Source organism: Rhineura floridana, chromosome 10, assembly GCF_030035675.1.
Source record: "Rhineura floridana isolate rRhiFlo1 chromosome 10, rRhiFlo1.hap2, whole genome shotgun sequence".
NCBI lineage: Eukaryota > Metazoa > Chordata > Lepidosauria > Squamata > Rhineuridae > Rhineura > Rhineura floridana.
In genome coordinates, this window is record NC_084489.1 from 60,094,845 (window position 1) to 60,110,412 (window position 15,568).

The 15,568-nt window shown below is 40.6% G+C and overlaps 1 protein-coding gene across 4 annotated transcripts in view; it reads left to right on the forward strand.

Moving 5' to 3' along the window:
- LOC133365140 (MAM and LDL-receptor class A domain-containing protein 1-like) overlaps positions 1-15,568 on the forward strand; it is a 319,039-nt gene that overhangs the window by 154,621 nt on the left and 148,850 nt on the right. For all 4 annotated transcript variants that reach the window (XM_061586590.1, XM_061586591.1, XM_061586592.1 and 1 more), the window contains one exon: positions 11,557-11,737. In XM_061586590.1, coding sequence (XP_061442574.1) covers positions 11,557-11,737 — 181 coding nt within the window. The remainder of the gene's footprint in view (positions 1-11,556; positions 11,738-15,568) is intronic.

The window sequence follows — 15,568 nt, forward strand, 5'->3', positions numbered from 1 at the left end:
GAATGAAGACATTTCACTGCATAAACTGATGTGAACTCTTTATTCCTGGAAAGAAATGTGAAGTGGATTTGGAAATCATATTAAATGATTTATGTGACTCCAGATGACTGACGAGAGAAAAACTGTGATATTATACCTTTTCACTTGTTTGTGGAGATACAAAACAGAACGATGACTTTTTTCGCTTTTTTCTTTCAGTATGCCAGTTGCTATTGACAATAATTTCCTTGCTAGAATGACAGGGAACCAAAGAAAAATTATGTTAATCTGTCAAATGAGTCTTCAGATCATTCATATTTATTGTGAAAAAATAAAAGGGCTGTAAACTACAATTTTTATGTTTTTCCTCCAGTTGTACTGAAATATGTGTTGTTTTAATTTCAGCTTAATTAATTTCAGCTTAATATCTTGGTACAGAAGAAAAGTTTCCTTCAAAAGTAACACACAGTTCTCCAAAATGCTGACAACAGCTGCACCATTTCCCATTTCAGTGTTTGCAACAGAGAGCTGATGTCAGCAAGCCAAACAGTAAAAAAAAAAGACTTTAGAGAAAAGTTAAAGTCTATTGACAGGAATATAAATGGAGAAGAAATGTTAACAAATTACAGATGCTGCTAATTGGATAGACCATAATGAAATAATATCAGATAACTGCCTCAGAATTAATCATATCTTTTACATTTTTATACCAACGTCTCCCAAGTGCTCAGGGTAGCTTATAAAATCCATCCCCATTTTATCCTTACCACTATGGGGATTTGCACCTGAATCTGCCTGGTGTTATTCATCATTCTAACCACTATGCCACAGTGGCTTAGTCTTCATTGGTCAGCTGGATGATTTCTGAGCTCCTTGGAAGAAAGATTAGATAGAACTAAAATAAGATTCTCCTCAAGGATTCCTTACACACTTTGTGTGGAATGTATTCCTATCTCCAGTAAGGCTCAGGCAGTGATGGGTTTGCAGATAAGATTGAAACTTAATCTGATTTCATCTTTGGGTTCTCTGAGCCCTACTAAGTTAGTTCAAAAACAGAAAACCTTTCTGCTTAAAAAGACACTGGCTGGTACCTTTTTGCACTTAGGTCTTGACTAACTCCTGAAACAAAATAATAAGAGGCAAGGAAACACTGGGAGGGTGGAAGTGACATACATGCAGCTGAGCACTCACAGGAAGGCCATAGCTCAGCCATAGAGCATCTGCCTTGCATGCAGAAGGTCCCAGCTTCAATCCCTGGTTCTCTAGATAGGGCTGGGAGAGAAGCCTGTCTGAAATCCTGGACTGCTGCTGCTGGTTAATGTTGATAATATTGAACTAGATGGACCAGTGGGTCTGACTCAGTATAAGGCAGCTTCCTATGTTCCTAGACCCCAACCTATGTAAATATATAGATAGATAGATAGATGCTTATGTGATTAAAGTGGGATCTGTTTTTTTCTCTTATTCAAGCAAAATCCATGAGAAGTACTATTGAATAAATATGGATTGGGATCTTTCAAATAGAATTTCAGTTAAAATGATGGCATATGTATTTATACTCTAATGTTTTCCACTGTGTTTGATTTTTTTAAAGTATTTATAAATTCTGTAACAGCAAAAGCTATGCAGTATGATAGTAATGGACTCTTTTAGAAGTTCTGTGTATAGATACATCCCCAAGGTTTGTGAAATAACCATTTATGGTTCTGATCCAAATGTCCTTTGGTGTTTGATTAAATCCATAAATTTCAGTGGTGCTCTTCCATGAGTAACAGACAAAGCATGTCTGTCAACGTGGCACAAGGATTACTGGTCTTAATGTTGCAATGCTAAATATGTCTAATTCACTATTTTATCAGTTAATACTTACATGAATCAATTTTCCATATATATATATATATATATATATATATACCACCCCATAGCCAAAGCTCTCTGGGCAGAGTAGGGCCCCACACATACGGCGGGTTACGTTCCGGACCCCCGCTGAAAAGCGAAAACCACTGAAAAGCAAAACTCATTGAATAGAATGGCGCCTGATGCCCGAAAACCGCTGTAAAAGCAGAACAAGCGCCATATGGGTGGGGCTTTAGTCTAATTGCATCTAATTGAGACCGTTGCATTAGCGAAGCACCATAAAGTGAAGAGCTGTAAAGTGATAAAGTCCATAGTCAAAGTGATAAAGTCCATAGTCACCATCTGCCAAGGACCCTCAGGTGTAAGGAGTGGTTCTAGGAGTCCTACTGGCCGTCCTGTGACGTGTTTGGCTCTGGCACAGGTGGGGCAGGACTGAAAGTAGTGCTTCACCTCCTGCTTCATCCGGGGCCACCAAAACTCCCTGGCGATCGCTTGCAAAGTTTTAAAAACATAGCATCATAATAATACGGCACCCCCCTTCAACATGAAGCCCTCTACGCTCCAGGAGGCTGCCCCTCTAGTTTGGCACACTTTTCCTTGACAAACAGATCTCATTCTTGTGCCGAACGCAGTTCCTCCATCCAGGAATCCTGACATACCCCTGACACCATCTTCTCGAGGGGTATAATCCATTGTGGCGGTCTCGGGGTTGGGTTCTCCAGATATTGTTGTTTGCGGGACAGAGAGTCTGCCTGCTTGTTCTGCACCTGGGGAATGTAATGGATTTTGAAATGAAAGCGAGAGAAGAACTAAGCCCAACACACTTGCCTCTGGTTTAACTTACAGGCAGGGTGGAGACTTTCCAGGTTTCAATGATCAGTGCACACCTCTATCTAGTGCTGCACCCCTTCCAAAAGATGTCACTGGATGGCCAGCAACTCTTCCCCACATGGTATAGTTTTGCTCGGAACTTGTCAACTTCCATGAAAAGTATGCACATGGTCTCAGACACACACACCCCTGGGCTGGCTGTAAAAGCACCGCGCTGATAGCCACGTCCGATGTGCCCATCTCCACCACAAAGGGACGTGTAAGGTCCGCGTGTTGCAGAATGGGCTGAGAGGCAAAACGAACCTTCAACTCCTCGAAGGCTACTTGCGCAGCATCAGACCAGTGGAAGGGACCTGAATCCTTCAGACAGTTTATGAGGGGCACGGTCTTGTCAAAGTTATTAGCAATGAACTGATGGAAGTAGTTGGAGAACCCCAGGAACCACTGAAGATCCTTCTTCATTTTGGGAGGCTGCCACGTGAGAACACTGTGGATCTTGCCCGGGTCTATCTCCACTCAGGTGGGAGAAATGCGGTACCCCAAAAAGTCCAATGTGGTTAAATCAAAGCTGCACTTCTCCAGCTTGGTGTAGAGGCAATGTTCCCTGAGACGTTGTAACACCACCTACACATGCTCATCATGTTTGCTGGAGAGTTTGAATAGATGAGGATATTATCCAAATACACGATGACGAACCGGTCCAAATAGTCCCTAAATATGTCATTCATAAAACTCTGGAAGACCTCAGGTCTATTGGATAGACCAAACTGCATGACCAGGTATTCAAACTGTCCATATCAGGTCTTGAAGGCAGTCTTCCGCTCATGCCCCTCCTTGATTTGTACCAAATTGTAAGACCCCCACAAATCCAATTTGGTATAAATCTTGGCCAACCGCAGTTGCTCCAACATCTCCATGATGAGCGACAAGGGGTAGCTGTTGAGAATGGTGATCTTGTTCAGTAATCATTACACGGACGTAGCTCCCCACTCTTCTTCTTAATGAACAGCAAAGGGGCCCCAGCCAGAGACTGGGACGGCCAAATGAATCCCCTCTTGAGATTGGTTTCCAGGAATTCCCTTAGTGTCGCCAACTCTGGTTTCAACAAGGAGTAGATCCACCCTGAAGGGATGTGCACCCCAGCATCAGATTTATGGCACAGTTGTAGGGTCATGGGGGGCAACTGATCAGCTTCTTTTTTGTCAAACACATCCTGGTACTCCTCATACTTGTCCGGCATGACGACTTCCTTCTGCAGGGTGACTCCTGCCATGACATCGAGGGGAGTCTTATTCCGCAGTTGGCAGTGCTGATGGCAATACCCCAAAGTAAACACCACCACCGCTTCATCCCAGAAGATTGTGGGGTTGTGCTGAACCAACCAGGGCATTTCCAGGGCTAGATGCAAAATGTGTTAGTATAAGTCCCTACGGAGCTTTTCCCCTGTTTCAGGGCTCCTAACTGTCAGGATGCCATCTCTTTATGCCGACGGTCACGAAACAACTTGGTCATGGCTGCAACAAAGGTGGTATATTGACTCAGGACAGGATTGTTTCTCACCAAAAATGGGGTAGCCCATATGGCTGCTTCTCCTTCCAAGAGGCTGATGATAAACACCACTTTCACATCATCATTCGGAAACTCGGCTTGTATGTGTATGTACAGTTCACACTGGACAAGGAATGTGGCAAACTGGTCACTCTGGCCACCGTAGTGAGGAGGTAGTCCCACTGGTGCCTTGACTTGGGCGGGTGGTGTGGCCGCTGGTGATGCACCTCCTTGGGCAGCTTGGTTAAACAAGGCTCAAAGGTTTTGATTCTCAAGTTGGAGATTCTGGGTTTCTGCAGGGAGATTCTGGACTTCGGTGTACGAGGTTTTGATGGTTCTCTGCAGTCCCCCTTTGGTGGCAGTGCTGGCCTCCATGGTTTCGGTCATGGGAGCATCGGTGATGGGAGGTGGTGGCTGAGTCAAGCTGTCCTGCCCAGAGTCAGAGAAATGAGATGGAGATGAAGTTTGTTCTAATTCTCATTTTATTGGTGTGATGGTTACATCCAAAGTGGTGCACTTCATACACCTGTCTACTCTGACTCACTACTTTCCCTAAGTAGCCTACCTAAACAGTCTCTGCAGCGTGTGGGGAGAATTGACTCAGCACTAGAGTCCGGGAGGGCACCTGCTTAAGTAGGGAAAGTCTTCGTGTGTGAACAACGGCTCCACTGGAGTTCCACCCTCTAAAAGTCCCTCTTCTCACATGTGCTGAGGGGGGGCAAGCCTCTGACTGCCCATCCGACAGCGGGGCTTCAGTAGGTGGTGGCGCGACCTCTGGAGGCAGGAAGCAGGTTGGCGGGGAAGCATTTGAAGTGCCAGGCGGGGATTCCGGCATGGCTGGGGTTGGCACGCGTGAAGGATCACTTCCCAACTGCTCAAGTGGGGAACTCACAGGCAGGGCTGGACCTGCCTCAATGGGGGTGCCAGCTGAGGAAGTCTGTGGGCTGACAGAGTCTCCCCTCCTCCAACGCCCTCAAGGACATCTTCCTCAACTGACTCCTTTCCCTGATCTAGCTCCCTGTGCGCCTGAGGCACAACACATAGCAGTAACTTTAAATTCTGCCACTATAACTCTGTAGGATGGTAGAGATGTAGCTTTGCGGATTGCAAATAGTCATGGACTAGAAAATATGAATGGTCCATTGGATAGCACAAAATATGAAAGCATATGGCAAACTACATCCCTAGAGTGGAGTACCTTCCACCAGCTGAGGCTGGTGCACTGTGACCACACGTGGACAGAAAGAGCCTGGTGATGGTAATATAGTGCTTCGGTAATATTCATGCTTCATTATTTTAATGTGTAATATGTGGAGCTATCTTTGAACGCTACCTGAAAACTAGAGCAGGACCAAATTATTTTGCCTTTAATTTTATGGTAATTTTGTGGGGTTTGGGGGTGACAGTTTAGAGAAAAATCTCTATTTTTCCAGGGGGCAGACTTCTTTTTAAGAAAAGAGGAAGGGATGACTCCATTAAGTGTGGATGTTGCAGTGCCTGTTTTTATAATGTTCAGATTTTCCTAGAATGCCATGTTACAGTGATGTTGAAACATCATTCTGACATTGCATTGCAGAAGAAACATCCAAAATAAATAAAATAAATGTTTTGAAATATAAGTACAGAAATGTTCAAAATAAAACAAATAATGTTACCTATTTTCTGAACAGACAATATTTTATTTTAATCAGTTTCAATTATTTTTCTCAAGTGATACTGAAATGTCTTATTGCCAGATGCATCCTAGAACTTTACTTTTTCATCATGGTATGCCCTCTGTGTTGTGAGAGGAAGGGGGGGGAGAAAAAGCTGACAGTTATGAACTCTAGCTGGGACTTCCGGGAAGGGTGACTTAGCCTGTGCCTGCTTTTGAGACGGGCTCCTGCCTCAAAAGAAGCTTATTCAGATATATCAGTCAGATTTTTTTTTTTTTTGACTGATTAAACTTCTCCCGGGTAGGGAGAAACGAAGAGATTAACCTCAAAGCCTATTTTTGTTGGGACGACCAGATCTCATTAATTTATGGGACGAGGTCCAGCCGACGAAGGTGGGACGGATTTTCAACAACAAGCTCTATCTGATAAAGCGAACGTTCATCTTATCTTCTAAGAGAGAACGCACTAACAGGCAAGCACCCTTCTTTCTATATTTTTCTTTTACTTGACTTAAATTGTTGCTGTTTAAAAGAGATTTGCCAGATTGATCGGTTTTTGACATCTCACTGGGGAGCCATAACTTCTCTCTGCTACTCACTAATTAATAGCTTATCTCTGTTTTTGTTGCAAAAAGCTGTCCTGGATTTGCATTCTAAAGATATACACAGAAGAGGGATTTCTATTCCAGATTTTTATTTTGAAGAATATTATATTGTCTGAGACTACTCTCTTTTTGGTCTATTTTATTTTGACGAATCTGTTTCCTGACGACCGCCATTAATTGTTTCGATCCTGGGAACTGCATTTTGTTTACTTAAGCATGGAGAGATAAGGCTGTCTGCTCTGTTTATACTGTGATGTCACCAAGTTTGGAGTATTAACCCAATTGTTGCTGAAATAAGAAGTGGTTTTCCTATATTTTTCTTTTAAAATGGCAATTAAGAAAGTGGCTGAGAATCTGGAAATAACTATGTTTCAGAAAATAATGGATGAGATTGAGATAACGAAACAAAACCTGCGACAGGGTTGTAAGGAGCTGAAAATTGAATTGAGTAAAATGAAGCAGGAGATTAAAGATATAGGGGTCCCTGTGAGAGAGGTGACCCTGGAAGGGGTCCCTGTGAGAGAGGAGACCCCGGAGATTGGAACAAACGTGGAACAGGAAAAAGATTTGGAGTCTATGGACTTTAGAAACAAAATCTATTGTTTGGAGACACAGGAGATTAAAGACTTAGGGGTCCTTGTGAGAGAGGAGACCCTGGAGACTGGAACAGGGGTCCCTGTGAGAGAGGAGACCCTGGAGACTGGAACAGGGGTCCCTGTGAGAGAGGAGATCCCGGAGATTGGAACAAACGTGGAACAGGAACAAGATTTGGAGTCTATGGACTTTAGAAATAAAATCTATTGTTTGGAACTCAATGTTATCTCTGAAGAAATTAATGAAGATTCTAGAGATAAAGTTATCAATGGCATGGATAATCTTCTGGATTGGAATGATGTGATGGAGCCCAATATAGAGAAAATCTATGGAATTAACTGCAGCCATGTGACAATGGAAAAACTTTCAAGAGATGACCCAGTGTATTTTGAAAAAAAGAACAGAGATATGATTTTACAGCAGTATTTCAGCAACCTATTCAGAATGGATGGCAAGAAAATATTTGGGATAGAGGTAATTCCCATCAGACTCTTACTATATGACTATGGCTTTGACAGCAAGATTATTATGGAATACTGATAATGGAAGATTGGATACTGAAATTACTGGACTTAACAAGACTACTGAAGATGGAAGATGGAAAATGGAACTAATAGGGATAATAGAACAATGGCTACTGAAATTACTGAATCTAACAGATTCTGATGTGATGGATTAATTGAAATGTTTATTTTGACTATGGTTATGACAATAAGATTATCATAATTAGTAATGAGATGGATTAATCGATATGCTTATCTGGAAAAAAAAAATTGATAGATATATTTCTTAAAGAATTGAAACCTCTCTTTGACTTTTTGTGGAAAGAATAAAGTAATGTTTATGAGATTTGATGATTAAGTAAGATAACTACTGGAGGAAAGTGATTTTATAATATGACTTAAGAGACAGGATTGTTATATATTATAGACTTATAACTGATTTGATCTTTGACAAATGGGAAGTCAATATTTTACTCTTTATTTTTTATTTTTGTTTTTTTTTTCTTTTTTTTTTTTTGTTTAACTATTTTTGATTTTGTTTTTTGTCTTTGAATGTTTTATGATTTCGTCTTGTATGTTTTATGAAAATCTGAATAAAAATTATTGAAAAAGAATGAACTCTAGCTGCAGAGTGAGAGTCACTGTGCAAACCAATGCATGTCTACTCAGAAGGCAGGCCCATTGAATTTGATGGGACTTACAGTTAAGTATTTATATGGTTGCAGTCTAAGAGGATTTATTGCTCTTTCAATTAAACATTTCAGTCCAGAAAATGTTAGCAGAATCAATAGTGTATTTTCAGAAAGAAAGAAAGATTGCTTTTAGGCCCTCCAAAATGAATTTTACTTTTGTAGCACCATAAATTGCTGGTGTTGTATAACCCAGTGTTAGCTTTGCTAACTCTCAATGTAATAAGAAAATATGCTGATTTTTGCTGCTTGGATGATTTAAAGCCTGAAAAGTAGTAGCTGGGAAAGGCATCAAGAATAATGCAACACTTCTGAAACTGGGTCCTGTTTGTGGCAGTTTGTACATAACCCATTTTGTTCATTTAAGATTCGGATTTATATCATTGGTTAATTTCTATGCCGCTTCTCCACACAATTGTACCCAAAGTGGCTCACAATGTATCAAACGAGGAATAACAAATATAACAGTTAAAAAAACATATTAAGCGAATTTATAATAATCAAAATGCCACTAAATTCAGAACATGAATCCACACATTATCTAGAACAATACAAATACGCTAACCTAATTTAACAGCTTTAAAGTAAATGGGAGAGAAAATAATGACCAACACAGAAATAAAATGATAGGACACAAAACTGGTGGGAAGTCACTTTCCCCAAACCAGACATTCCACAGAAGCTTTCCACAATGAGCTTACACACACTGGATGGTAGCCACACCTCTCACATGCAGTAGCCTTCCCTGCCAACTCTCACCTGGGTCTCCTCTCTCAGTAACTGTCCTGGCGAGGCAAAGACAGCATGTCCTCCTTCGAGCCCCAGATACCCTCACAATTTTGATATTGCTCGCTCTCTGAACATCCCTTCCAACAGTGTTTTCAAGGAGACCACAAGCCACATTTGACCCCTAAAGTGCTGCCAGTTGACCTGCTCCATCTCATAGCCTAGCTGCATCTTCTCAGCATCCTCACCCTAGACTGAGAGCCTCAAAACAAGAGCCCTTTGGCTCTTACCAAAGGCTTGCCCCTTACCAAGCAGAAGGCTTAAACAGTATCCAAGGAGGTGGAGGAGAGAGAAAAGCAGTCTTAGTCAGGAGCCCCAGGAGAAAGGCCTTCTGCCAAACACAGACAACCCCACCCTCCAGGCACCTGTCTTAAATATAGTATCTGCGGATTTTCATTGTCTTTTCTTCTTGGCAGCCATGCTGCCAATTTTACCCTTTAGTCATGCAGAAAAAAAGTTCTTTATATGTTCTTGTCAAGATCTGTAAAACTGGAGGATGTGTGGTGGCAGAAGCATTTATACCATGAAGAAGAAAGATGTTCCATGGACACCTTAGAGGTGTTTACCTGGTTTAAAAGTCAAAGAATACTGATGTATTAGAATGTATGGTACTACTCCAGAATGGAGGTGAATGAAATGCAAAAACAAAATGAGCATAGCCAAGAGAGTATGTTAGAACTTTTCCTGCTGATGTGCTGGTTTTCTGTTTGGATGGAGTTTTTCCCCATGGGGGTGCACTCAAATATGACATCATTAGCAATACAGTAACACAGGCCCAGGTCAATGTGGTCCATCTTTGCTGGTCCCAGGCACTTCATCCTCTCTGCCTGGATTTAGGCTTGAAAGATGGAGGAAAAGTGGGGGCGCATGTTGGAGGGTAAGCTATAAGCAAACACAATTTGTGACATTGCATGATGTCACTACTGGTCATAGGCATGTCTGTTAAGCCTTACCTTCCAATTTCCTAGTCAACTCTGGTCTTAAACAGACAGGTTTTTTAAATCATCAAATCCTTTTCTTTAAGAGCTCAAGGCCCAGCGTGCATGATTTCCCCTCACTCCATTTTATCCTCACAACACCCCTGTGAGATAGGTTATGCTGGGAGATAGTGACTTAATAAGCTTCAAGGCTGACTGAAAATTTGAACCTGACTCTCCCTGGTCCTAGCCCAACATTACTGGCTTTCATGCCACAAAAGTTGACTTTAATATTTAGGTAATACTCAGATAATTCAATTTTCATATGACTGTATGACTTCAGAATGCACATGGGAGATGGCCTTTTAGGTGGTGGCATCCCACTTATGAAGTGCCCACCAGAGAAGGGCTTGCCTGGTGCCTGCACTGAGGTATTTACAGTGCCAGATGAAGATTTTCCTGTTTTCCAAGGTGTTTAATTTAAATCTATTCAATTTTTTGCCTCAAATTCCCACTTGCTGTGTTTCATTGTGGTTTAATTACATTAGGTGCTGTGTTTTATGCTGATTTATGGTCTTTGTGATTTTTGTTTTTATTTTCAATTGTATTGTTTACATAGACGAACCACCTAACGTAGCTGGATGCACAGTGTATAACCATAACAAATAAATGTAGGGAGCTACTTATTTGAAATTGACCATGTTGAAATCATTCTGTGCTGCCACATTAGCTTTCCATGTGCAATTTTGACATAGCGAGGCTTTCAAGCAAGCAATCTTCCCTATGCATTCTGCAGTAGTTTAACTGTTGAATTAAGCTCATGCCATATCCCCTTCCTGAAAGTTTGATTTGATTATAGCAACTGCTCCACGTGTAAGGCGGCAGTGACAGTAGAAGATGCCTTGGTGAATCACATCATTTCCCCATGCATCCAGAGTCTTGTGCAATCTAACCTTTGCACGTTTCCCCATGGATGTGTGAGTTTTCTCTTTACAGTAGGACCCCACTCATACGGCGGGTTACGTTCCGGACCCCCACTGAAAAGCGAAAACTGCTGAAAAGCGGAACTCATTGAATAGAATGGTGCGCAATGCCCAAAAACTGCCGTAAAAGCAGAACAAGCGCCATATGAGTGGGGCTTTAGTCTAATTGCATCTAATTGAGACCGCCGCATTAGTGAAGCACCGTAAAGCGGAGTGCTGTAAAGTGGGGCTCTACTGTACATGAATCAAAGATAGAGGCTGTACGACTCACTTGCACATCCTTTTTCTGTGTTTTAGCATCACAGGTCGTCTCTAAGATTCTTTTTTTCTCTTTTGGGGCTATAAGCCAAGGCTTGCCAACATGATGCCCTCCAGATTATGTTGACCTACAATGCCCAACAATCCCAGCCACCATGACCAATGGTCAGGGATGGGAGTTGTGGTACCCTCCTGATGTTGACTAGCCCTGCTTAAGCTAACAAAGTTTCTCTTTGCTTTCACATTCTCCCACCCATATTTCAGACACAACAGGTGCAAATTTAGCATTCTGAGTTTTATATTAATCGGAGCTTTATTCTTTTCTTTTTTAAAAAACAAAACAAAACTTCAGACTGAGAGCAGTCTTTTAAAGGTTTGGAGTGATTCTGCAGACTATGGTGGCCTATGGAAGAAAGCAGCAATACGCCTGGGGAAGCTGAGGAATTTTGAAGTCCTATTTGAAGGCATTCGAACCAAGGATCTTGGAGGAGGAGCTGGAATAGATGATATTGAATATGAAAACTGCAGCACAAGTAAGGCGAAACACAATCTTCATTTTAAATAAAGATTTGCTATACTTTAAATGTTAACCAAGATATAGCTGACAAATGAATGCATAATAATATCAGTTTTTTAAACAATACATTAAGGGCCACTTTTGCACACAACACTAAGCTGAGCTGCAGTTTGTTTTAATCATAATGGGCACAAGCTGAATGCAGCTTGAGCAGTCCCACTTCCTTGTCTGGCAGGGAAACAAATCATAAATGGCTAATTTAGTCTTACTTCTGAACCCACACTTATGGTTCGTTTCTCTCCAAAGAAACAATGATCTGAAGCCAAGGTTTGATCTTGGCTTCCTATACATGGCTTACTTGAGAAAAACAAAAACGCAACTGCTGGTTTGGATGTTAATGTTAGCTAAGCTTCCTCACCAACTAAGGGATGAGTGAACAAGGCAGTGTTTTTATATTGCCTTGTCATCCCAAGGCAATGTACAAAGGCATAACAAAAAAAATAAAAAAAATAAAAATAACTAAAAATCTTCAAAATAAAAATACAGCAGTTCAGCTAAAATTTCTTTACCTTCTATCCCAGGGATATTCAATGAAGTGTCTTCCAGGCGTTATGGAATACAAGTCCCACCATTCCTGCCCACTGGCTATGCTGGCTGAGGCTGATTGGAGTCAGTCCTAAACATCTGAAGGGCACCACCTTGTTTTATCCCCTCTGCATTAGTCTTGCATGTGGATTCCCAAACATTACCCCTCTTTTTCCCAAATATCTGCTGCCACGTTGTTTGTGTGTCATTTACTCTTTATCAATAAATGGAAGCTAGCAGAGCTCTAAATATATGAAGTCTGATTCAGAGATTATGCCATTCTGGCAAATCTGTGGTTGTAGCTGGGTTTACCAGTATCTCAGTGTCTTAGGCTGCAATCCAATACACACTTACCCAAGACTTCAAGTCCCATTGAACCCAATGGAGCTTACTTCCGAGTAGATATGTATTGGATTGCAGCATTAGCCAATAAATCTTTGACAATTGCAGATCCCCCTGTCGAGGCTGCAATGCCTCAAGACAGAATTCTCTAACAGTCAATATAATTTGTTAAGCTTGTTTTATGTCGGAATCAAAGCACATCTTTAGATTACTCCTGGCCAGGTAAAATTCCCCATAGATTTTTGAACTGAAAGCATGCCTTATTTGATATGACTTCTAGTTACTGCCTGAGGAAATACTTTATCTACCATTTCGCAGAGACAACTGTCAAGGTCATCCACAGCCGTAGGTGTTATTGATGAACATGGTGATAATGTGGTGCTGTTCTTATAAGTATCTAAGCAATTGGCCAAACACACTGATAGAAAAATGCCTGAAAATAAAAGTGTTTATCCAAAAATGTTTTCAGGAAAACCTGCTAAGCTTTATTGGTCTTTGATGAATTCTGAGAAATCTTTCTGCTCTTGTGCCTAAAAACAATTTGTCCCATGGGATCAGAGACCTTTGCTTGAGGTTCTTCACATTCTATTCCTAAACAGGTTTTAAACTATTGCCACTGCCATGATAGGAATGTGAGAAGGAGAATTATTGTTATTATTTATTAAATTTATATCCCACCCTTCCTCCCAGTAGGAGCCCAGGGCAGCAAACAAAAACACAAAAGCACTATAAAACATCATAAAAACAGGCATTAAAATATATTAAAACAACCATCTTTAAAAACATATTAAAACAAAACATCTTTAAAAACATCTTTTTAAAAATAGTTTTAAACACATTTTAAAAAGCAGTTTCAATACAGATGCAGACTGGGATAAGGTCTACTTAAAAGGCTTGATGAAAGAGGAAGATCTTCAGTAGGCTCTGGAAAGATAACAGAAATGACGCCTGTCTAATATTTAACAGAGGGAATTCCAAAGGGTAGGTGTCACTACAACTAAAGAATCATTTAGGGCACAATCCACAAAGGAAGTTTCCTGTGTCTGCTCCATTTAGATAAAAGGTTGTCCTGTGAATTTAAAAGCTTTTAATTTTACAGCTTTTAAAGAGAGGAAAGTTGGGTGCAATAGTTGTCTGCTGCGCTGGTGGCATTTTCCCTTTAAATAGCTCTCCTCTCCAAAAAAGAGTTCATTCATCAGCCATCCTGTTTATCAGTATTTTAACATTCACATCTCCTCTTTGTGCCTGTTCCTTCATTTAATACAGGCTGTGTATCTTTGGAACTGAGATCCATTCCTCATTATCCTTGAGATGGGAAGAGCTACAGCTAATTAACTAGACTTGCATACAGTGCATCTAATTCAAAGAAAGGCAGGATAAAAAGAAAAACAAAGAAATAAACAAAATAGCAAACCCTTCCCTTTCTGTACATTTTCCTCCCTGTCATTTCTTTTATACTTCAGATGATCAAAGTCCATCTTTTCATTTGGATTCACAGGAGCAACTTTCAGAGAAACAATATAACCTTCAAAGAAACAATATAGCATAAAGAAAGAGAGGAATAAAACTGTTTTCAGAATTTGTTGATTCAATGCAACACTATCTTCACTTCCCAATTAATGCCACACTCAAAACTTTTCTATCTTGAGAGCAGTGTGCCAATGGCTTTCTCAAAAATTATAGCATGGCAGTACTTCTATTTTCAGATATTTTTCCAAATTCTAACGTTGATGTTTACCACAATAACTTAAAGGCTATCTGTTAAAATATTTGTGTGACGAGCCAAAGAAAATTTACTTCCTGAGAATATGAATAGACATGGTCCAAGAGACATAGGTCTTGATTGTTATCATATGTGCTAAATCACAGCACCTGTAGATGGCTGACAAGCCTTCTGATGGGGGCTTCAGTTACTCTTATGTGAATGATACTTTGTGCTAACATGATTACATTGGGTAGCTGTCTTCAGTACCATTGATCCTTTGCTGTGGTTGATTTTTTTTCTAGATTGTAACAAAGTATCGAGGCCTTGCTCATCAATAGTATATTATAAATGCAGGAGACCCAGGAGGGGAGTGACATGATGAGTAATAAAAAGGAAAAAAGAGAGAGGGCAGCACATATCAAGGGGGGGGGGAGGACAAAACCAGGATGGTACAGATGCGGTTTGTTTTATAAATGTCTTATAAGATGCAATATGTCAAGTAAAAACATTTAGCCTTATTATTTATTCTGAAGAAACAATATCAAGATTGTTAAAAATAAAACTATTCAGCTATCAGTTACTTTTATAAAACTATCTAAGTACCAATTACACTTGTGTGTGTGTGTGTGATGTGCCTTCAAGTCGATTATGGCTTATGGTGACCCTATGAATCAGCAGCCTCCAAGAGCATCTGTTGTAAACCACCCTGTTCAGATTTTGTAAGTTCAGGTCTGTGGCTTCCTTTATGGAATCAATCCATCTCTTGTTTGGTCTTCCACTTTTTATATTCCCTTCTGTTTTTCCCAGCATTACTGTCTTTTCAAGTAAATCATGTCTTCTCGTTATGTGTCCAAAGTATAATAACCTCAGTTTCATCATTTTAGCTTGTAGTGATAGTTCTGGTTTAATTTCTTCTAACACCCAATTATTTGTCTTTTTCACAGTCCATGATATCCGCAAAACTCTCTGCCACCACCACATTTCACATGAGTTGATTCTTCTCTTATCCACTTTTTTCAGTGTCCAACTTTCACATCCATACATAGAGATCAGGAATACCATGGTCTGAATGATCCTGACTTTGGTGTTCAGTGATACATCTTTGCATTTGAGGATCTTTTCAAGTTCTCTCATAGCTGCCCTCCCCAGTCCTAGCCTTCTTCTAATTTCTTGTCTGTTGTCTCCATTTTGGTTAATGACTGTGCCAAGATATTG